At 54.9% G+C, this 22,011-nt stretch overlaps 8 protein-coding genes across 8 annotated transcripts; 3 read left to right on the forward strand and 5 right to left on the reverse strand.

The window, feature by feature from the left end:
- Positions 1-2,417: 2,417 nt before the first annotated feature.
- Positions 2,418-3,179, forward strand: PG994_004117 (uncharacterized protein; the record flags this gene model as incomplete). Its single annotated transcript, XM_066855526.1, has 1 exon — positions 2,418-3,179. One exon carries the CDS (start codon positions 2,418-2,420, stop codon positions 3,177-3,179), a length of 762 nt encoding a protein of 253 aa, XP_066717693.1.
- Positions 3,180-4,396: 1,217 nt separating this feature from the next.
- Positions 4,397-4,741, reverse strand: PG994_004118 (uncharacterized protein; the record flags this gene model as incomplete). Its single annotated transcript, XM_066855527.1, has 1 exon — positions 4,397-4,741. The coding sequence occupies one exon, from the start codon at positions 4,739-4,741 to the stop codon at positions 4,397-4,399; it is 345 nt and encodes a 114-aa protein (XP_066717694.1).
- An 821-nt stretch (positions 4,742-5,562) lies between these two features.
- On the reverse strand, positions 5,563-7,811 carry PG994_004119 (uncharacterized protein; the record flags this gene model as incomplete). Its single annotated transcript, XM_066855528.1, has 8 exons — positions 5,563-6,040; positions 6,135-6,300; positions 6,360-6,605; positions 6,734-6,983; positions 7,044-7,100; positions 7,158-7,312; positions 7,378-7,495; positions 7,554-7,811. 8 exons carry the CDS (start codon positions 7,809-7,811, stop codon positions 5,563-5,565), a joined length of 1,728 nt encoding a protein of 575 aa, XP_066717695.1.
- A 1,362-nt stretch (positions 7,812-9,173) lies between these two features.
- On the forward strand, positions 9,174-9,612 carry PG994_004120 (uncharacterized protein; the record flags this gene model as incomplete). Its single annotated transcript, XM_066855529.1, has 3 exons — positions 9,174-9,204; positions 9,276-9,400; positions 9,508-9,612. The coding sequence occupies 3 exons, from the start codon at positions 9,174-9,176 to the stop codon at positions 9,610-9,612; spliced, it is 261 nt and encodes an 86-aa protein (XP_066717696.1).
- Positions 9,613-11,110: 1,498 nt separating this feature from the next.
- On the reverse strand, positions 11,111-12,821 carry PG994_004121 (uncharacterized protein; the record flags this gene model as incomplete). Its single annotated transcript, XM_066855530.1, has 3 exons — positions 11,111-11,895; positions 11,987-12,039; positions 12,115-12,821. 3 exons carry the CDS (start codon positions 12,819-12,821, stop codon positions 11,111-11,113), a joined length of 1,545 nt encoding a protein of 514 aa, XP_066717697.1.
- Positions 12,822-13,945: 1,124 nt separating this feature from the next.
- PG994_004122 (uncharacterized protein) lies at positions 13,946-14,464 on the reverse strand (the record flags this gene model as incomplete). The annotated part of the gene is made up of 1 exon (XM_066855531.1): positions 13,946-14,464. One exon carries the CDS (start codon positions 14,462-14,464, stop codon positions 13,946-13,948), a length of 519 nt encoding a protein of 172 aa, XP_066717698.1.
- Positions 14,465-14,786: 322 nt separating this feature from the next.
- On the reverse strand, positions 14,787-18,762 carry PG994_004123 (uncharacterized protein; the record flags this gene model as incomplete). Its single annotated transcript, XM_066855532.1, has 4 exons — positions 14,787-15,770; positions 15,830-16,178; positions 16,264-18,464; positions 18,535-18,762. The coding sequence occupies 4 exons, from the start codon at positions 18,760-18,762 to the stop codon at positions 14,787-14,789; spliced, it is 3,762 nt and encodes a 1,253-aa protein (XP_066717699.1).
- A 710-nt stretch (positions 18,763-19,472) lies between these two features.
- PG994_004124 (uncharacterized protein) lies at positions 19,473-21,102 on the forward strand (the record flags this gene model as incomplete). Its single annotated transcript, XM_066855533.1, has 2 exons — positions 19,473-20,676; positions 20,738-21,102. 2 exons carry the CDS (start codon positions 19,473-19,475, stop codon positions 21,100-21,102), a joined length of 1,569 nt encoding a protein of 522 aa, XP_066717700.1.
- Between the last annotated feature and the right edge of the window lie 909 nt (positions 21,103-22,011).

Consider the following 22,011-nt stretch of genomic DNA (forward strand, 5'->3'; position numbering starts at 1 on the left):
TTTCTTCCTCTTCGTCGCGGCCCGGCCGAGTCAGACCGCATCCAGCCGTTTCTTTTCCTTGGATGGCTGTTGGGGCTCTCTCGTGCATGCGCGCCATTGCTGTAGGAGCCAATTGACTGGTAGCGATGCTGGTTCTAGTGCAGTGCTGCCCGACCAACCTCCCAGTCTGGTTCTTCCCCTCTGTTTGGTTCGTCCACCAGACAGACCGACGACCGGAGTGGAAGGGTAGAGGTGGTTGGTAAAAGCGCTTACTATATCAATGTAAGTATTAGGCCACACCATGTACGCATTGGCACAGTCGCAAAGTCAGCCGCCGCCATCATCATCACTCAAGTTAATTATCCCCTCTTATTGAGAGTCATGCTCTTAATTTTTGTACTGCATATACGATGCTTGGCATGAGGAGGCCCGGCGCTGCGTTTTATGGGATATGGAAAGCCACTCTCTACTTATGCAGCTGAAACAGCAGCGGCAGTGAAAAGCTATTCCTGTCGCTGTTTGAGTTTGGGAGGATCGCAGTGCAGTGTCTTCGTTTCCAACTTTACTTACATGTAGGTAAGTCGGAGGCAGATTGCCCGGGCCCTCCCTGTTGGTTGGATTCTAAAAGAGAATCCTTCCGAACCATGTCCAACAATCGCCATGGCAAATCGCTGCCTTGCTTTCTTTTGCAACGATTGGTGGACGCCGAGAGGCTACGGCGGCTGCGGCGTGCTGGCTGGGTGGCTTCTTAAGGAATATGCAGGCAGGCAGGCAGGGCAGACCAGCCGACCGATCGGCTCCTATCTCTCAATGTCAACTCATCGACACCCATCCATCCACCCATCCGGTACTGCGGAGAAGATGTTGCTGCTGCCGACGCGACATTATTGGATGGTCGATCAGCGGTAGCCGGCATACATACATGCTTTTTGTTTATGTACGCCCCCCGTCACCGGAAGGAGACGGCGGCATATGCAGGTCGGAGGTGTGTAACAGCAACCCCATATGAGCCGCACGGCTCTGTGCTCGCAGGGTATGTAGGACAGCAGCACATGATTCTTAGCAAAGAAACATGTGCGCGCGTGAGGATTACTTATCATCCAACTTCAAAAAGAACATGTGCGCGTGAGGATTACTTATCATCCAGCTTTCAAAAAGTAGTAGAGAGCGATCGAGCATGATGCTAACGCACGACCGGCCTGGAAGATCGTGATGATGGACTGCAGCAGCATGGGCTGGGGGCGCGCTCGTTTATTAATCATGCCGAGCTTCCATCCTGATGAGAATTATGTATGTAACAGGATCTTCTTCGTCCAAGTGTTTCCTGAGGCGCCACGCGCGAAGGAAGATAGGCTAGGTACATGGTTCAAACGCTGGTGTGTGCGAGAAGGAGAGAAAAAAACGCCACCTGCAAGCCCATCGTATAAAGTTGGACTCCTTCTCTCCGTCCCTCCGCCCTCCGGGCCCAACCCCCCCCCCCCGGCCACCGCAATCTAAAGGCGTTGCGCCCGCGAATTTCACCATGATCGAAACTTCTTCAGTTCCCGCAAGCGCGCGCTCGTACGCCAAAACGACGATGGAACACTGGAACTAGTCGTAGTTTGATTGACACTGGCAGGCACCGCTTGGCATAGGCCGTGCGACGTCGGATATGGCTGGTAGCCGGCGGAGGAGAGAGATAAGAAACGGTGGAGGTAGAAGGAGGAGGAGGAGCATCAGCAGGTCATAGGATGAGGGGAAAGATTGGGGAATCCTTTTAGTTTGGGCCGCAAGCCAGTTCGATGCAGAAGCGCAATGCAGGTCGCAGCCGCGCATATTTTGAGCATATTTGCCTAGACCTCTTCTACTTTACGCAATCTGCTTGGCTTGCTGCTTTCCACCGAACCGCCTCCTCCTGCAGTCGAGTGGGTGAGAAGAGGAGGCGGGGAAAAGAAAAGGCAACGGTGCTCCTGCAGCTTAGAACAAAGGTTTCCGTCTAGTTTCGTTCCTGGCCTCTTCTATTCTTCTTCCTCTTGTCTTGAGTTTAAACAAAATCCAAGTGGCCGGCTCGAGCAACAGTCCTCCTCGGCAACTGTGCTTCACGCATCCTGGAGATGTGTGTATAAGATCCCTCCCCCATCAGTCCGTTCTTCTCAGACTGGCGGTGTGTCAAGTGCATCGTGGGCGTTGCCAGATAAGTGTGTGTGGCGTGCGGTTTCCCTACACGGCGTACGCTGCTGTCAGGTGTTTGTCATTTGAGAAGCAAACATCGATAACAATAACACTCGGCCGCGGCAACTCAGCTTCTCTCTTTCTATTTGTGCTCGGTCTTCGTATTCTTTCCATTACCGCCCCGGTGTGAACACTCTTCTAGCAGAGAAAGGGGCGAAAGAAGGGACGAAGGAAATAAAAAAGAAGGAAACAGTAATAAGTCGACGACGACGCAAACCCACCCAAAAATGACGACGACGCTCTCCCTCTGCCTCGAGCTAGGCCTGGTCCTCCTCATCTGCTCCGCCCTGATCGAAGTCGGCCTCCTCAGCACGACCCTAGCCTGGCTGCGCACCACCGCGAGCGCCGGCTTCCACTTCTACGACGGCGTGCACCCGGACTCGCCCCAGTACACGCTCTGGGGCGAGCCGGCCAACTTACTCCTGACCCAGACGTACGTCGCGCTCGCCGACGCGGGGGCCACTTTCTTGCTTGTCGGCGCCGGCGGGTTCCTGGCCCTCTGGTCGCGCGGCCGCCACCTCCGCCTGCACAACCGCCACAGCTACCACCTGCGGCACACGTCGAGCCTGCGGGCGCGGGCGCTGCTGTATGCGTACTACGGCTGGGTCGCGCTGCAGGTCCCGCTGCTGCTCTTCACGGCGGCGACGCTGGGGTACGTCTACAACGTGACGGCGGCACGGCAGGGGCAGGACATCCGGATCGAGGCGGCCATGAACGCCTCCTCTTCATCAGGAGGAGCGGACCCGTACCCGCTCGACTCGTGGACGCCGCAGAGTTGGTTCCCGGCCGTGCTGAATTTGGATTTGGTCGAGAGCCGCGGCGACGTGAAGGCTGCCGTCAGCATCATGAACGGCTGGTTCTGGAACTTGTGTCCTATGCTCGTCCTCCAGCTCGCCGTCGTGGTCCTGGCCAAGCTGGAGCTGGTGCAGTGGCGGCGGGCGCGGCAGACGCGGACGAACTACGAGATCAAGCGGCTTTCCCGGGTTTGAAGGAAGGAAGGAAGGAAGGAAGGAATGTAGGAAGGTGATTTGAAGAGGCGACATGTCGAACAACAAACAAACGCCACGATTAGGTACTCTCAACGAGCGAACAACATCCATTCACTTTCATTCGGAAATAAAATTGTTGATGAATGTACATGCGTGGCAGGCATCCAATTGGTGATTTCGGCCCGGTTGGAAAGATGGAATTCCGAGCATGTCGAGCTTGTGGAAGCTTCACTGAGAGACCCAAAGGTCAATCAATACGGATCTATCGAGTTTGAAGGATGGGAAGCGGCCTGTCCTGTCCGGGTTTCTGAAGGAGCATGAGTGTACTATACTCTAATGGTGGTATTATTTGAAAACAGCTGGTGCGCAACCCGGGGATTTGGCTTGCAGGGTGAGCGGGCATCCAACCCGGTACGAAGATTCACGATAACTCATTTCGCCGGCGTAAAGGCGCATGTATGGTCGAGGTAGATCCAATGAAAAAGTGCTTCCCATTACTTATGCGGCCGTCTCTATAACTAATTTCTTGATTGAGCTGCTTAGACGACGAAAACGAGTGGCATGGCCATTGGGGGGGGGGGGTTGGAGGCGTCAGGGGCGAAGCTGGTTTGCTCTTCAAGTCCCCAAGCATCCTCCCTTTACCCGACAATCCCTTGCCAGTACTCCAGAACAACTAACAGGAAATGCCGGCTGCAGAAACATGGGGCTGCCGTGGGAAGACGCCGCATCCGAGAGCCGTAGTGACAAGAAAACTCTGCATATGTCATTTCCAGTCTTTCGTGGCACTTGGAGGCGAGATGGGCCCCTGAGGTACCAGTGCCCCCCACAGGACAAGCATGATGCCAAACTTGTGCATCCCAGGGCTGTGGTCCGAGAAGTGGCTGTGGCGGGCCTCGCCTTCTACGGCGGACTCGGGGTGGTCCTAAGCTTCGTCAAAGCCAAGCGTCCAAGGCTCAACGCAGGATAGCACTTGATTACACCGAAAATCCACGTTCAGCGTACACGATGAGATGCCACAAAGCCAATACTGCATTCGGCCGGGTGTTTAGTTCTGCAACCCGGCCACTGCCGTTCACTGGAGCGAAGAGGTAATGTCGAAGCTGCTAGGTCGAGGTACGAGCGTACAAGATCGTGCAAATTGGCCATAGCAGCACCTGGAGCAGAAACTGTGCGACAAAGTTTCGAGCCTGGCGATCCCGCGTGCCAGCTCGGCTCTTCTACGCCTTCTCCTGCATCTCGGCGTGCGGCTGGGCGCGCCTCTGGGATCCTAGGCCACGGCGATCTTGCCGACGCGTCGACAATCGTGTCCGAGGCCGGCCCGACCTCTTCTTCGGTTTCGGCGACTTCTCCTGAAAGAAGCGCCGCACGAGGTTGTTGACCGCCTCGACGCGCGGCGTGCCGAACGCGTCGGCAATCAGCTTCCGCGGCAGACCGGCCACGCGCAGCGCCACAATGGCCGCCATAGCCTCGGGACTGAACTGGCCGTTGGGCTTGCGGTCTTCCGTCAGGACACGGCCGAGTTCGTGTATGTCCAGACTGTCCAGGTTGTCCATGTTCTCCATGTTGATGCGGGCGTTGGAAGTTATGTGTGAAATGGACGTTAGGAGGGGTAGATGGTGGTGTTGTTTTGATGGTGTTGGTGGAGCGTGCGGCAGACTTTGGTTAACTACCTACTTTTTTGGATGATCCCATCCCGTCGTCACCTTATTGCATTAATGAGACGATCGAGTAAGGCTATAATTGCCCGTTACAAACTCAACAGTACTTTTATTCAAGATAAATATTCGGTTCTACGGAAAAATTACTATTTCCAAAGGAAAAAGAAGAGTGACTTGAAAAACATCACCGGATTATCCAAACATTGGCCGGCCCAACTCTAGAAGGCGTTCGGACGCCGTGACTTGCGCCCGCGCCGCCACGCCCTTCTCGTTGACTCACGGCGCGCAAGAAAACAGCAGACTCCAACTTCGGCTTTCGAATGCCCGTATCCCCGGTTTCTATTTTTTCCATCTGCATCTGAATGAATCTGAGTTTCGTGTCTGCTCAAGTGTACGGAGTACAGGAAAGTGGGATGACTTTTGAGATGGGATAAGTTCAGCCTGACCTGAAATAGTTGCAGTAGACCAAGCCCCTTTCAGCGCGCATTTGCATTTGCCATCGGAATTGGCATAGGCACTTCACTACAGAACCACATGGTCATCCAAACCTTCATGGACCTTGCTTGAGAGGCAAATTGCCAGAGCATTGTTGAAAATATATACAATAGAAATTCTCGTATGTATGATTAGGTAGTAATGCAAGACAGGGGCATATCCATAACGCTTGCTGTTCGTCAGGGCCGCCTCCCCCACAACCCATGCAGCAAACCGACTGGAGTTCCCAATCAGGTCGTCAGGGTATCTCGTGTCGTTCCCACCCCACCCCTTGCCACCCGTCTCCTCTCCTTGCCCGCCTTGTAAAAGTCCCCGACCCACGCCGTGATCTGCTCCACCTCAGCCTCCATGGCCGCCTGCACCGGCGCGTGCACCGCGTTCCGCAACAACAAATCGTTACAGTGCCGCGAGCCCTCGATCAGGATGACGGGCGCCTTGGGCGTCCCCGGAAACGGTCCGCCGGGCCGGAATGTGGACGAGACGCTCGCGGGCCGCCACGGGTCGTACTGCCCGTTCGACGTCAGCACGCGCGTCGTGTCCGTGTAGAGCCAGCCGCCCGTCTCGAGGTTGAGCGCCTGCGCCGTGTCGCCCTTGGCGCTGGCGTACGTGTACTTGCCCTCGCGCGGGAACCACAGCTCGCACTGCCGCTGGTAGTAGCTGGCGTCGACGAGACGGGAGAAGACGGTCGGCATTCCCGCAGGGGCGCCACTGTAATTATTATGCCATGGTCAGCGATTCATCCAAGCGAGAAAACGGAGCCTCCTCCCTGTGAGCTACTAATTGGATTGGATGGATGGCTTACGTTTGGTAGTAGAAGAAAGGCTCATTGCAAGTCATCCAAACCCAGGTTCGGCCAACAGTGTTGGCGGGCGAGTAGTCCTTGAAGGCTTCCATGGAGCCGTTGTACGAGTTGAAACACTGTACGTTCATCTCGCCAGCCCAGTCTTTGTAGCCATAGGCCTCACAATCTAGGGAGAGCCATGGTCAGCAATACAGCACCGAGTGCTCGAGGTGAGAGGGAACCCACATCCTGGGAGATACGATGCTTTGAACCACTTGGCAAAGTTGGGGAGTGCATTTTTGAGCCCAACCCCTAGCTCGCCGTAGGTATACGTGGTATTGGTGAAAGCACCCTCGATGGCGTCGCACATCTGGTAGAACTTGGAGTAGCCAGAGTCGAATTGGATGCTTTGCCAGGCCCAGATAGGAGACGAGATGGCACTGGCGGCGTCGTTGTCCATTTCGAGATCCTCGACAGCGAACATTTCCTTGACTGTAATCCGCGGTGTCAGTGATCGGATCTCACGAATGTGGCTTGGGCATCTTCAAGACCATGATGCAGACACACTGCTTAAGCCTGACACCTCGACTTGGCCAGGGATCCTGTGAGCAGGTACTTACGCGCACGCTTATCCTCATCTGAGCCTTGCGTAAAGGTCTTGTCCACATGGTCGATGATGGTTGAGTAGTCCGAACTACAGTTCTTGGGCATGCCCTGGGCCGACGTCAGAAGCTTCGTCTTAAGTATTAGACTTCGTCGGTGCGGCGGGATACTTACATCTTGGATCGGCTGAAAGTACTGCCAGTAGTCGTAGATGGCCTGCAGCGGACCGCTGCTCCCATGGTATGCCCAGAAAGTGCCCGGAGCCAACTGCAATTTGGAAATCAGTGTCTGGTGACGTAATCCTCATGAGTATTCGCTCTCTCTCACCTTTTCGATCCAGACGGCTAGGGCACCAGGGTAGGAACCTCCGGTGAATACCCAGGGCTGGTAGTAGAGTTAGCAACTGAATCGGGTTCACCAATCTTGAATCAAATGTCGTACCGCTTGCGGCGCATTGGTCTTGCCGCTGGGGTCGAAAGGCAGCTTGACGTTGCGTGCAAAGTTGACAAAGTCGGCCACGCTTTGCTCCAACGTCAAGTACTGCAAGTTCTTGGTGCTCTGCAGTTCGAATGGGCTCGAGTTTCCCCAGTAGCGATCTGTCTCTCGGTCTTAGGACTCCGTCACGGAATAATAGTGGCAATAGAAAGGGGGTCGCTCATACGTTCAACGATGATAACTGCGCCGTCGACTGCTTTGGCGTACATGCCGGTAAGGGCCTTCTCGGTCAAATAGCCCGTGTACCCAGCAGCAGCGACCTCGCCCGGTGTCATGATGACTACCTGTTGACTGTCAGTTTAGGGACATATACCTCAAGCATGAGGTCTCGATTGAACGTACAGGGGAGCCAGGACCCTTCCAATTAGTCGCATTGTACCAGAATGACTGGGAGAAGTTCCCAACATCCGGGTTGTTGTGGTCAATGTACTGCTGAAAGGTGCCAGTGCCGGTCATTTTGTCGGAGACATCCATCAGAGAAGTCATTTCGTTGTCGGCCAACTCGAGAGGCTCCATCCTGGGTGCCGGCGGAAACAAGCCAAAGGCGGCTTGGAACCACGCAGCACCCGTAAACAGAGACGCGAACACCGAACTCCTCATCTCGACGACGCACTCAGACCAGATGCGGTAGCAGACAAGATACAGCAACGTCCGACGGAAGGAAAGAGCGTGAACCGGTGGGAGCCAGACCTACCAGAAGCCCGAGGGTGCCCGGGGGGGATCACATAGTTTATAAACCTCTACACGCCTACCTACCAAAGCGGCCAAGGCGATAACGCACCATATCCGGATGCCTTTGCGGCATGTGCCGGAGCGCTCTAGCATACTAATGCACCTACCTATGCCGAGTCTTGACAATGAACGCAGCATCGGGGGTCATATCTGCAACGCTTTGCCAACAAAGGCCAATCGCCAAGCTGCCCGCGTATCTCTGTATCTCTGACCGGGGGCCCAGAGATAACAAACATGCCGGCCGTGATGCCCCAAATGGGAAGTAAGTAACATCGCGTGCCAATGGGCGGTCCCCCCACCTCGCATGACCGATCCGTCAGATAGCTTCAGTCCGGAAGTTGAGTTGACGGTTGGCCAATGCCGCAGGACCGCTAAGCCGCTTGTAGAAGGTCCGAGTGTAGTGAGTGCTGCAACGAGTGCAGCAACGGCTTGCAACATCTGGCGAGGCGGCAGATGGGCTAGGGCATCTGATGAAAGTGTAACAAAGGAAAGGAAGGTCAAGGTCTAGATGGCGTCATTGTCGCTCGCTACTAGGCGAGTCAAGCATGTCAATGTGTACAACCGCCAGAGTCAGTAGAAAGTCAGATGCGGTTGGGTCGTGGCTTGTTCTTGTCATCATGGATTTCCTTGCCAGGAAATCGACAGCTGCACCAGGGCTCCCAAGGCCATCATTTCGATCGGATATGGTGCAAAGTAGCGATAACCGTAGAGCCATTGGTAGACCTGTCAATTTGCAGATCGTGGCATAGCGAGTACTAGTTGATGTTGTCGTTGTTGTACATGGTTCCCGGAAGCGGGAGACAAACACTTGTTCGATGCTCTTGAGAAACCTGGCCATGTTCCAGGATGCCTCCAGAGACAAGTCTAGCAAACAGTGATTGCATGCAAAAAATGGAATAGCATAGATGACGAAAACAGCACCCGAAAGAAGCGTCGGTTTTGGCTTTCGAATTGGATCAAGCAAGAGAGTCTCTTGCCCTGTTGATCTCGAATGTTGACTTGCATCCCCTCCAGCCACAAGTCAGTGAAGTGGGGCGCAAAATCGGCAATTCATTCCACCGCCGCCGACCAATTGGACGGCCGGGCGGGCTGAAGCTCCAAGCGGATATGCGCCATTGAGGTGGTTCAATTGGCACCGTTGAGAGAGGAAGCTTTGAAGCCCGGCCATCGAACGTCTTGACACGAGACAATTGCTCAACCCAATTTCACCACATATTTCGACCAGCAGCCATGGCCAGAAGCTCTGCCGAGGCTCTGCCCAGTAAGCCATGCGCCCTGTCTCCAACCATTCCGTCTCCAGTGCGGGCGACAACTGACAATTCCCTGCCACAGAGGCGACCCGCGAGGAGATGCGGGAAGCCAAGCTGCCGATCCAGTACCGAGACAGCTGCGCGAACCTCTTGATCCCGCTGAACCGATGCCGTCAAGATACCTACTACCTACCCTGGAAGTGCGCTGTACGTTCAGTCATAGTCCCTCAGCCGGGGAGAAAGGACAAGTTCCGAACGGCCAGTCCCAGAGGTACCGCTTTGCTTACACATTTTTTTTTTTCTACCAAATGCAGGACGAGCGACACAGCTACGAGAAGTGCCAGTACGATGAGTTCAAGAAGCGGGTGGTCAAGATGAACGAGCTCCGGGAGGCCAAGGAGGGCGCACGAAGCAACTAAGGCCGGGGTCAACCCAAGGGCAGTCCCAGATCCAGAGGAAGGGCAGAGGATGAGAAAGAGGATGAGAAAGAAGAAAATACCTTGTACATATAGGCCCCGCGAGACGGAATTGGCGAAGCTACGACGGCAATTGATACGAATGGAGATCACCCGCTGCGCCCTGCATCATCTCTGTGCTGCTGGGACGCTTTTCAGCAACTATCTTGAATCTCTGCAAATGCCAGATCCTGGTGGTGTGACTCAATGATTTTGAGGCATATGGTTTGAGATGGGTCGTTTATGTTCACAGGAGATCTAATCAGGGTCTACGCGCTTCCAGCGGCATATGTCCATTCGAAGCGAATGAACCGGGACTGTCACGGCCCGGGCAGAAGCTCCAACAAGCTCCAACAAACTCGGCCGCCCGCCCAGCCTATGTGGCCGGAAGAAAAGGACTACTTCCGAAGTCAGCTAACGTCGGGCCTCTTGGGACTTATGGGCCGTAATAGGGACCTCTGGCTCGGGTACCGAGGACAGCCAATTCCAAGCTACAGTTCCTGGCCCCTGTTTCGATTTGTCACTTCGGAAAACCACTGGCTGCATCCGAGGCTTGCTGAAGAATAGGCGGGTGCCGGGAAGGAGAAGACTCGGATTTATTTTTCACTTTGGATAGGTACGGAGACAAAGGAGACAAACCACACAACTTGTTCTCGATGGATGTGAAGTCATCATTAATTCGGAGTATCATGGACACAGGTATCTCAACAAGAATTCCGGTTAAGCCGAGCTCGTGTCCACCTCAACGGCATTCTCCCGCTGACTTTTCACTGACAGATTTTTCAACAGTGGCTATTCCGAGATCCTCTCATGGAGGATGATGTAATTGATGCCGTAAATACTTGCTTGATATGTTAGGTATGTGGCCGGACGAGCCGCTTCTACGGTCTTAAACGATGCCTCCCCTGTCAACCGAGAGCCGGACCCAAATCCGGCACATCTCGAGCCTAATTCCGAAAGGGTGATAGGTTTTTTTATATTTGACAGGAGGGTCTCTCCATCTCAGATATCCGCCAGTAAAATCAAGGTTATTACAAAGAGTGCAGATCTTGTTGTTAGTGACCCGGGAATTCGAAATTTGACAGCTTGACAGCCTGCAGCACATACGGAGTTGCTGGTCCTAACCGGATCGTCGGGGAGTTTTCTAGAACCCCCACCCCCTGTTTATTCCTAAAATCAAGAACTCAGTGCGACGCTGTGGGGAAGGACAAGGATATTATAGTACCAAACTTCATCAAACTGAACAAGCTTTTTTTCGGGATATTATTTGTATTATTATTTTTGTAGGTTACCTAAGCATTCGAATTGGCAATGAGTGACGGAATTGCTATTTGGCAACAGGAGCAAGCAGGGATGCTAGCAGCAAGCAGCAAACAGATAGGTTACTTGAATCTCTCCAAAGCCCAGATTAGGTACAGGATTACAGTGGGCATATATCACTCGTTCGATGTGATTGGTCCCCTTAATCGAACTTGTGGCCGTATCCATCGTTACCGGCCGCAGCAGCAGCCACGCCCTTCATGATATTGACCTCCTCCGCGCGAACATAAGGCGCCCCCGACGTCGTGAACGTGGTGTCCATAGCGGGCACAGGCAGCTCGCGCCACGTCGCCTGGATGCGAGCGGCGCTCTCCAGGAGGGTGTCCTGGACCTTGGCGTAGTTGGCCGCCGTCAGCTTGCCGTCGCGCTTGGCGAACTTGCCGCCCACCAGCACGTGCTCGAGGTCGCCCGCGTTGGCGTGCAGCACGACGGCGGCGACGGGGTCGACCCAGCCGAGCAGGGACGGGGAGCGGCCGTCGTACACCAGCACGTCGGCGACGGCGCCCGGCGCAATGATACCGATGTCGTCGCGGCGCAGGGCCTGGCCGCCGGCGCGCGTGGCGAGCAGGAAGGCCTGGTTGACGGACATGGGGTCGTTGGGCGGGATGGCGCCCTGCTTCAGCACGTCGTAGTAGAGCGCGTAGCGGGCGTGCTGCAGCCAGATGCGGGCCTGCGTCGCCATGTCGGTCGAGTAGGTGAAGAAGGTGTCCACGCCCAGCGCCATCTGGTCCTGCACGCCGAAGTGGATGCTGGGCTCGTGCGAGTGGCCGTAGTGCATCTCGGACTCGGGCGTGTTGGCCAGGTACTGGTTGCACGAGTGCAGCAGCTCGGCGTCCTTCTCCGTCATGAAGGAGCCGTGCGAGAAGACGACGGGGATGCTGTCGTTGAGGAAGCCGAGCTCGTGCAGCAGCTCGGGGCTGTTGTTGGCTGTTGGGGAGGGAGACACTTGTTAGTTCTGTCGTTTTTACTGGATGTGTTTTATGGAACAAGGTAAAGAGGGGGAGAATAGGAGACTTACTAGCCCAAGGTCCTCCGAGGTAGTGGGCGGTCATGGCGGAGATATTGTACTCACTGTAACACACAAAGTAATTAGCTTCTTGTCTGATCAAAGGGGCACGATCAAGGGGGCTACGAGAAAGAACATACCGAGCGAGAGCCATGACGTCCCGAGTCTCCTGCCCGTAGGGGTTAGCATAGAACGAGTCGTACGCCATAGCCGGCGTCACGAGCGTGTCCTTGGTCGGCACGTCCCGCATCAGCCCGCGGAAGTCAGCGATCTGCTCGGGCACGCTGAAGTCGGTGACGTTGTGGAACGCGTAGGCCCAGAAGACGCGCGCGCCGCTGTCGACCGAGGCCTGCAAGCCCGCGCGGCTCGTGGCGTTGGACCAGGTGTGGTGCGCGTGGTCGAGCGACGTCGTGGTGCCCGCGTTGAGGGCCTCGTACAGGCCCGCGAGCTGGCCGATGTAGACGTCGTCGGCCGTCAGGTGGTCGCCCGCCACGAACTCGCCGAACCGGACAAAGTACTCGGCCAGCGACGTGTTGGACGCGATCGTCTTGAAGCCCGTCTGCCAGCCGTGGCGGTGCGTGTCGATGAAGCCGGGCGAGATGATCTTGCCCGCGCAGTCGACGACCTCGTGCGTGGCGTTGTCCTTCGCCGCGGGTATGGTGGTGCCCTTCTCGTAGACGCCCGCGATGCGGTCGTCCTCGATCAGGACGGAGCCGTCGCGCACGACGTTGAGGGACTGGCTGGCCTGGTCGAAGGCGATGACGGTGCCGCCCGAGAGGAGGACCGACGAGGCCTGGGCGGCGGCCACGAAGGTGGAGAGGATAGCAGCGGTCTTGGAGGAACCCATGATGATGCCTGTTTGTCGTTGTCTGGTCTGGTCTTGTACTTGTCTTGTCTCTTAAAGAGGCAGTAGGAGATCAAGTTGCTTGGCTGCGGAAGACTGGCGCTGTTGCTGCTGCTGATCAAATTAGCGAGAAGGTTGAATACGGGCGGCCGTCGTCGACATTATATACACTTGCTCTCACTCTCATGCTTGAGTCCACCAGGCTCTGGCTAGACTCTCTGACCATGGCCATGATGGTCTGTTGAGCCGCCAACTCCTCCTTTTCCGCATAACCCATAGTCACCGCAATCAGGCTTCAATCGTACTACCAGACAATTTACTAGATATTGCCAAGAACTATAGTGAGCTACTATAATTGAGTATATCCACTACCACGACCACTCGTTCCATCACCCAGCTAGCCTGCTGGCCGTAACGCCGTAATTCCGCAAACCCGAACCCACCACGATTCTCTCGGACCTTCGACGCAGGTCCATCGTGAGAATTTTCTGTTGTTCTACGCTTGGATCAAGGAGTGCATACTACGTGCATCCGACTTTCCATCCACAATCGCCAGTCTGTCAGACCGCATGATAGCCCGTCACCTACGTAGCCTCAGGGGTATGTCTTCTCTTGCAGCGCAGTATGCCGGCATTTCGGCAGCGGTGGAGTTGTGTCTGCATTTACATCGCGTTATACCACACGACAATTCCAGAGCAACTCTATTATAAGACCGAGAACTGCCGGGCGGGTTCCTGCGCAGAGCGTTAAGGTTAACTCCCGGGTGGATACTAGTTTGCATACCGTAACGTAAATTAATCCTCCGATGCCCAATCGCAACTCGAAGCCTCCTTTCTCAGCAGTAAGAGTTGCCTAATGAGTTGGCATTCAAGAACATGGGCATGGGCAAAACGGCATGATTATACAGGCAGACAATTCGGACCATCCGATGTATGGTTACATCGAGATGGCCCACTATACATGTGCAGGTATGTAGTAGCTATGTAAGCTAAGAGCTTGTTCGCTGCTTGTTAAGCGGATAACGTAACACGGGTGCCCTGATCAAGGGTCCAGCACTCTTCCGAGTGGCTGAGCTGTTCCAAGATGTGGTCTTCACAAAGCCTTCATGCGTCTTTCCGAGCCGCCAACTAAGCAGTCCTACGAGACTTGACGCGATTCTTGTACATGGATGCGGCGGTTTGCGACTTGGGCTTCCGAATAGGTTGCGATGCAGGGAACGTCGCTCTCCTTCCGCTCACGACTGTTTTGCCGCGGCCGCTCATGGTGGAGGACAACTTTTCTGGACGTTTCTTCTGAACCCACCCTGATCCATCAGGTAAAGCCGAGGACAACTCTGACGGTGCCCCCGTTGCATCGTTCTCTTCATCTGCGGAATTATCCATGTGTTCCGACGGAGAGCCAAAAACTTGTTCCTCATCAGAGTCGGAACTTATCCCGACAACCTGCGTTCCGGGCGGGATAGAATGCTGCAGTGAGGATCTGGGTGCCGGGGGCGAGTTGCGCTGCTTGACAAAGGGGCTTGTGGACTTGGTCTTGCGTAGCACGGGAGGCGGGGAGATGTTGGATCCAACGCGACCTCGTGATCCTGTGAATTGGTCCTGCGATGACATCAACATCTTTCTCCGGTCCATCTCACCGCCTACCATGGATGAAGTTTCGATGTTGGGCTTCGACTGCGAAGCAGTCTGGAAGCTATCGGGGATAATGTTGGAATCCTCATCGGCGTTCTGTTGGTCCGGCAGCCCTGGGAGCCTCTTATGACTTCTTCTTCTTCATTCTCCGAGCTCAAGTCCGGCGGTAAGCGTGGGGCTTTTGGCGTGATTCTTGAGAACCGAACCACTGAGAAGATCTTTGCGAGCTTTCCCTTAGTGCTGTGCTCAATGAGGGCAACGATGAAGACGAAGCGTCTGAATCATCGCCGCGCTCTTCCTCGAAAAACCTAATGCGGAACTGGAGAGTCGAACTGGACTAGGTGCGGGAGGCACATCCACCTCCGGCAGATTCTTGTCGGTCGTTGGTTTCAGCACGACCTCTCTCGTCCTCTGTAGTTTCTTTGATTAAATCCGGCTCGGGTGTTTCCGCTGTCGTGGCAAAATCCGGTTGGCGGCCGCTGTGGTCACTGCTGACTGATGATGGACGCTCGACCACTTTCGGATATGTCGACTTTGGTGTTCCGGTTAGGATATCTCCATTCGTATCATTGAAATGGGTTGTTGGAACGGAAGACTGCTCGCGCGTAGGTGTAGTCTGTCCACCATCAGGAAGCACGGGCTCGGCGCCATCAGATAAAGCAACGGCCCAATCCGTAGCAGGTTGATGGCTGGTCGGTCCTGGCTCGGGAGATCTCGAGATCCTCTGGCTAGAGCTTGTAATCTGCGAGAAGTCAGATATGGGAACATTGATGAAGCGATGACCTTGGCCCGGCTGACCATTGGAAGAGGTGGTTGGTCCAGTCATCAAGGAACTGTCTTCTTGGGTAGGCTGAGGATTCTCCATCGCAGAGTCCATGATAGTCTCGAATGTAGGATAAGATGTCGCATCGCCCGCAGGATCCTGGTTCCCCGAAGCTTCACCAGACTCGACAACTTCATCAACCGGGTTGCTCATGGTCATATCTGCACGTCTTTGAGCCGTTGGTGACGTCAATGGGTCCTGGCGAACCCTTGGTTCCATCATTGTAGTGTAGCCATCCACCACGGAGAAACTAAGCTTCCGTCGGGCCTCCTCGTCAGGGTCGTCATTCTCATCCTCTGCATCATCGTCATCCGGAGCCTCGAAACGCCCATAGATACGTTTTCCGGTGTGCTCGTCGTATTGCTTCTCAGGGCGCTCCAGATGGCGGTCCCTCTTCGCCAGGATGACTTCGAGCATATCGTCCCCATGGATTTCCGTGATGAGACCAGTCAGATCCATAACCTGCGGTTGCCAGTTGATAGCCCCGGACAGGATGAACTGAGTTAAATAGATTAGCAAATGACCCATGGTGTTTGGTCCAAGCAAGAGGCACTTACTTGTTTCCATGTGATGACCATGCCGACCCGCGCCTGTCCGGGCTCGAGATGTCTTAGCACATTCAGATCCTTGGGCAACGAGGGGAGATCATCCAAGTCGGAATAATGCGATTCGGCAATCGAGCGATCAGCCTGGGCGTTACCGGTTTTGTCAACTTGCTCTGGCTCAACGTCGTCATAGTTGAGCCTCAGGTTCTCATCTTGGCTGCCGGCTTGACCCTGATAGCTGTAGTATGACTCCTCATCCAGTGGCAGAGACTCATCTTGTTTTCCTTTCTTCCCAGCAAAACTAGTCTCTTCTTCCTGATCGTGGCCAGCCGTCTCGGCCTCGCCGCCATTCTTTTTCCCCCTTGCGGGGTCTGTTGCCTCGCTGTTGAGGATCCCATCGTTGCTCAAAGGGAAACGGCGGCTCGCTCAGATCAACCCCTTCATACCAGCACTCTACAGCTCGATACTCGATCTTGTCGCGCCAGGCATCCGGGTCTTCTCCCAAGACTTCCGGATCAGTAGTTGCATCCTTGGCAAGACTATCTGCATTTTCAGCAGCACCTGTCTCCAATCGAGCGTTTGGCAGTGGTCGTACATTCTCCATGAGCTTAGCACGGAGATTGCTCTCATCATCCTTTGTCTTCGGGTTACGGAGACCAAGGGCGCCAAAGAGCATACGACGACCTGCACCCAAATCGACACGGCGCCTCTTCTGAGCTGAGGCTTCTGGGTCGGTCTCCTGGCTTGCCGGCGTCGCAATGCTCTTGTCACCAGATTCCCCTGCAACAAGCTCGGGCGTGGATCGATCGCCACGCCTTCGTTTATTGCTCTTTTGTGAAACGGTGGTGGTATCGTCAACGTCGTTAGCCTCTAGCTCGCCGTCTGGGCCAATAACTGCACCACCAGAATTGAGGGCATCCAATAGTGCTTTCCGCTTGGCTTCGAAAAGCTCCTTCTCCGCATCTTGTGTCGACTTCGGCAGATCTGGTTTAGGATCCACATAGGTCTCTGGAGCTTGGCCGGCCATCCTTTGGGTTCTGGCCGCGAGACGGCGCCGAGCATTACGCTGCTTAGTAGTCCGTTTTCCTGAGCCAGGTGGCACAAGGAGTTCGGGCTGCTGGGGTGCTACGGAAGATGACTGTGACCCTTTAGCTGCTGTAACGGCAGTATTCTGAGGTTGTTGCACATTCGTATCACGGCTGGTCTGGTTTTCCTTCACCGGCGGCCTGCGCTCAACGTTTCGGCTGTGGCGACCAGAATCCTCTTGGTCCGAACCAGAGGAGCTTGAACTTGAACTGTCACTATCGGACTCGGATGCGGAATCGGAGTCTTGCGCACCAGATCCGGGGGCAAATTCCTCGTCGCTGCTCTCGCTATCACTATGCTCTGAGTCGCTCTCGTCATCGCTACTGTCACTGGAATCCTCGTCGGACGAAGTATCTTCGGAGTCGCTATTAGATTTTGCACCACGATTTCCACGGGATGAAGGTTTGGCGTTGCGTTTGGCAGAAGTCTCTTCGGGGCCACTGTCGCTGTCGCTATCGCTTCTACTATCGCTGCTTTCAGACTGGCTGTCACTACTACTGTCGTCAGATTCGCCAGCTGTGGGCTTCGATCCTGCATGGGCTTCTGCACGTGCGTCCCGGCTTGGTGGTAAGCCTTCGTCTGGCTTCTTCTCTCCCTCGAATACTATGTGGTTCTTGGTACGACCTGATTGGGATGTCGTCGAGATAGATCCAGGGGGGAGGCCACGGCGATCAAACTTCTTAGCGAATTCATCAACTTCAGCATCTGACTCATCGCCGACCAGGCCAGCTTGGTCTTGTGACTCGCCAGTTGGTGATGGACGTTCCGGAATAGCATCCTCGGTGACTTTTCCTTGTTTAGTGACCTGCTCTCTGGACCGCTTTCGGAACTCATCCCGAGGAAGAACAGGCTCAGACACTTTTCGGAGGGCCTTGTACGCCAGATCCAGATTACCGCCGCACTTAGCGAGCATGGTATTGCAGAAAACGGTGATTGTAGGAAACGCAGCACGAAGAAGACTGGGACCATCCAACGTGCTCAGATCCATGCCCTTCGGAGCAGCAAGTTGATCAGAGGTTTGCTTAGGAGAACTGAGATCGCCCTCTTCATCACGGCCAGACCCATCCTTCCCTTGTGACGCATCTTGATCTTCCGACTCGGCATCCTCGTTTTGATTATCCTCGTCGGAACCGTGGCTGTCCATGGCTTCATCTTGTGGTTCATCCTCCGACTCAGATTCGTTGTCTTGGGCGTTGTCGTCGTCTTCGGAGTCTGATTCTTCCTCATCCATCTTATCTTCCTCAAAATCTGAGTCGTCCTCCTCGTCTGATCCATCGCCAAAGACTTGGGGTACTGTGTTGATTGTGACACGCCTTGCACCATTGTCGTTTTCTTCTCCGTTTGTAAGGAGCAGCATGGAGCTATCTTCCTCTTGCTCTTGCTCCTCAGGATCGCTGTCTTCGGTAGAACCCTCATCGAGTGTAATCCTACGTCGCTTGCGGGGCGGAATATCGAGGGCAGGTCTACCCCTGGGGGCCTTGAGAAGGGGTCTTCCAAAAGGGATGCCGTCGATCAGATGCTTCCCGTCGGTGGAGATCTGGTAGCGACCAGACAGGCGACGCTGCTTGAGGTCGTTGGTCAGGGAGGGGGCGTATGCGTACATGGTCGCCCTCCTTCAAGACGGTGCGCACAGGCTGGAAATGGAGACACTCGAAGTTGGAACCGTCGGGAGCCGAGAGCTCGACAGCATAGTCCTCCAGGCCCCAGTCGCTGCTTTCGAGGGGGATGATGTCGTTGACCTGCTCGAGCAGCTTCGATACGGTGGGATTCTCCTCGAGGGGGACAGGCCATACCACCTTGGCCTCGGGAAGACCGTTGCGGCGGATGACCAAGTTGAGGCGCATGTGTGTTTGCGACATTATGAGGTAGAGATGGACAGAAAGTCGAGATACATGAAACAACCTATGCAACTAGGATATTGGTTGCGATGCAAACAAATACTGAACAACGAAAACAGGATGGGTATCAGAAAAAGATTAATGTCAAGTACAAGACTGTTTGCTGCGCTATGCCCAGCTCATTGCGTATGCCCTCCAGCATCTGACCTGGTTGACCGTTGTTATGAAAAATATTGGTTGAAAAAATGGTCAAAGTTCAAAGTTCAGATCGACTTTGGCGCAGATCTTTGATTTGAACTGCGATGCTACAGGCAAGCGCGACTTGTTAACGCGTTGGAGGCTTGATGCAATTGAACCTTTTAGGGAAACGAAAACATTAGGTGGGGTTCTGGGCCATGTGGGGTACGCGAACAGGAGCTCTACAGTAGCCTACCCAGAGCTGGAGCTGGAGCTTCAGTTCATCGTTCCAGGGGACCAACGATGTCATTTAGGCCATTTTAGGTCCTGTTCTAGCACTGTGTCCCCACACTGCCTTCGTAATACCTATAATGTTCCCTCGACACCAGCCGCCATCGCCCAGCTGAATCACGACGGCGGATAGACCTCAGACCTACGACAACACGGAAAGAATTCATCATCATTTTATGGAAAAGTTTACTGGCGGTCCAAAGAATCAACTCTAGGGTACGGCTTGTTGGAGTCTGGTCACTTGACGACTTACAATCGCCATCATGTCGGTCCTCTTGGAAACGAGTCTAGGCGACATTGTCATCGACCTACTCGTCGACTACGCCCCGAAAGAATGCGAAAACTTCCTCAAACTTTGCAAAATTAAATATTACAACTTCTCCCCCGTCCATTCCGTCCAGCAGGACTTTTCCTTCCAGTCCGGCGATCCTCTGGGCCCGACGGCACCCTCTTCGGATGGCGGCTCGTCCGTCTGGGGAGTCCTCTCGGGCGCGGCGGCCAAGAAGACGTTTCCCGCGACCCTCCACCCGAAACTAAAACACGCCGAGCGCGGCACCGTCTCCATGGCCACGACGCCGCACCCGACCAACCCGGACGTGCGCCTGGCCGCGAGCCAGTTCATCGTGACGCTGGGCGACCAGAACAACACCGACTACCTGGACGGCCGGGCCTCGGTCTTCGCGAAAGTGGTCGAGGGCTTCGACGTGCTCGACAAGATCAACGCGGCCATCACCGATAAAGAAGGCCACCCGCTCGTCGACATCCGCCTCAAGCACACCGTCGTCCTCGACGACCCCTACCCGGACCCGCCAGGCCTGCGCGCGCCGAGCGCGTCGCCCCCGCCGACGAAGGCCCAGCTCGCGACGGTGCGCATCGCCGACGACGCCAACCTTAACGAGGAGGTCGACGAGGAGGCGGCCGAGAAGAAGCGGCGCGAGGCCGAGGCGCGGGCCCAGGCCCTGACGTTGGAGATGATGGGGGATCTGCCCTTTGCCGATGTCAAGCCGCCCGAGAACATCTTGTTCGTCTGCAAGCTCAATCCCGTCACGACCGACGCCGATCTAGAGTTGATCTTCAGTCGGTTCGGCAAGATCCTGTCTTGCGAGGTCATCCGCGACAAGAAGACGGGCGACAGTCTGCAATATGCCTTCATTGAATATGACGAGAAGACTGCGGCGGAGGCGGCCTATTCCAAAATGCAGAGCGTGTTGATCGACGACCGTCGCATTCACGTCGACTTCAGCCAAAGCGTCAGCAAACTTAGCGAAGAATGGCGCTCGGGCGAAGTTGCCAAGCGACGACGGACCGGTGGTGGGGGATGGGGTGGTGTGGAAGGCTTGGAGAAGTGGCGAAAGTACCGTCATGAGGACCGAGTGGCCGACAGGAATGATAAGTACGGCATGGTCTACAGTGATGAGGAGATGCGCGGACGCCATGGAAGACAGGGCGACCGTGCAGAACGCGATGGTACGGGCGCAGGGGCCGGCGGCGAAAGCAGCAGCCGGCCTGAGGATGAGCATCATATTAGGCGGCATGACGGCGGAAGGGGAAGAGGCGGAGGGGCCGACTACTCGAGGAGGCGTAGTCGTAGTAGGAGTCCAAGAGGAGGATACCGAGGAGGAAATGGAGATAGGGGCCGCGACCGTCGAGATGGAGACAGAGGCCATGACCGCCGGTATGATGGCCAGCGCCGACGCGACGACCGCTACGATGGAAAGGACCGCAGAGACCGGCCCCGAGATAGGGACTCTAGCTACAACGACTATCGGAGACGATGATTACATGAGGAGCAACTCAAACCCCAACTTTCCGAAGTATTTCCGCTGCGCCACACGACTAAGCGGCCAATGGCAACTTCTTCGCCTTTTTGCTGTCTTGAGTGGCACTGGCTAGAGGTCATGATGTCAACTGGCAATCGCGCGGGATGTGGAAACGAGGAAGGCGAGATCACAAACTTGCTCTGGGCGTTCATATGGAGGGAGACCATACAGCCACCGGTGGCTCGTTCTCCTTGCGGCGTAGAGCTTTCTCCTGACACACGGTTCGAGCGGGCAATTACCAGGTCAAGAGACATCTTGCATGCCCTGCTCAAGTCTTTGGACATGTCGGGTTCACTGATAGAAGTCTTCACAGATGTCGAGCCACTATCCCACGCCCTATGCTTGAGGCCCGAAGAGCTATAACGGGTGCAGCGAGATAGCAGCTGAGTAAGTAGGTACCTTACCCAAGGCAAACTTTCCGTCTTCGAGAGAACACACCTGCTTCACACCACAACTCGATGCGGCATAGGTCAGGCTCCGACCCGAAATCAGTGAGGTCAGTCCTAATAGATAGACCGAGTTAATCATGTTGTCTCGTATTCCTTAAGTGAGCATAGACGAAGTGTTCAGATAGATATGCAAGGGACTCAAAACGGGTGTTATCAATCACTTAGATTAGTGGTTGATGGTGGTATATGTATGTACATGTACTTGGTTGGTCTTGAACATAAACAATCGGCTGACCCCCTTTATCAATGCACATGCCGCCAGATGCAATTTTTCAAGGCTCTTCCTTCCCTGTGCGTGCGAGGATCCTGGGATCTCTCTTGAAATCAGACCGGTGATGATGACGAAGCAATGATGCTTTTTGTAAGAAATGTAGTAGAAAACCCTCCTCCTGTGTGGCTGTCCTGTGCCAGGCAGCGGCGAGATGAACAAGAAAAAAGAAATACAATCTCCAGAAACGTACAGACGTGTTAGAAGAGAAAGCCCACCAATGCAGCAACTAATGACAACGTAGAAAAACACAAGGAAGAGCAGA

Source organism: Apiospora phragmitis (genome assembly GCF_038363925.1).
Source record: "Apiospora phragmitis strain CBS 135458 chromosome Unknown utg000005l:1.0-4161743.0:1.0-4166827.0, whole genome shotgun sequence".
NCBI classification, from domain to species: Eukaryota; Fungi; Ascomycota; class Sordariomycetes; order Amphisphaeriales; family Apiosporaceae; genus Apiospora; species Apiospora phragmitis.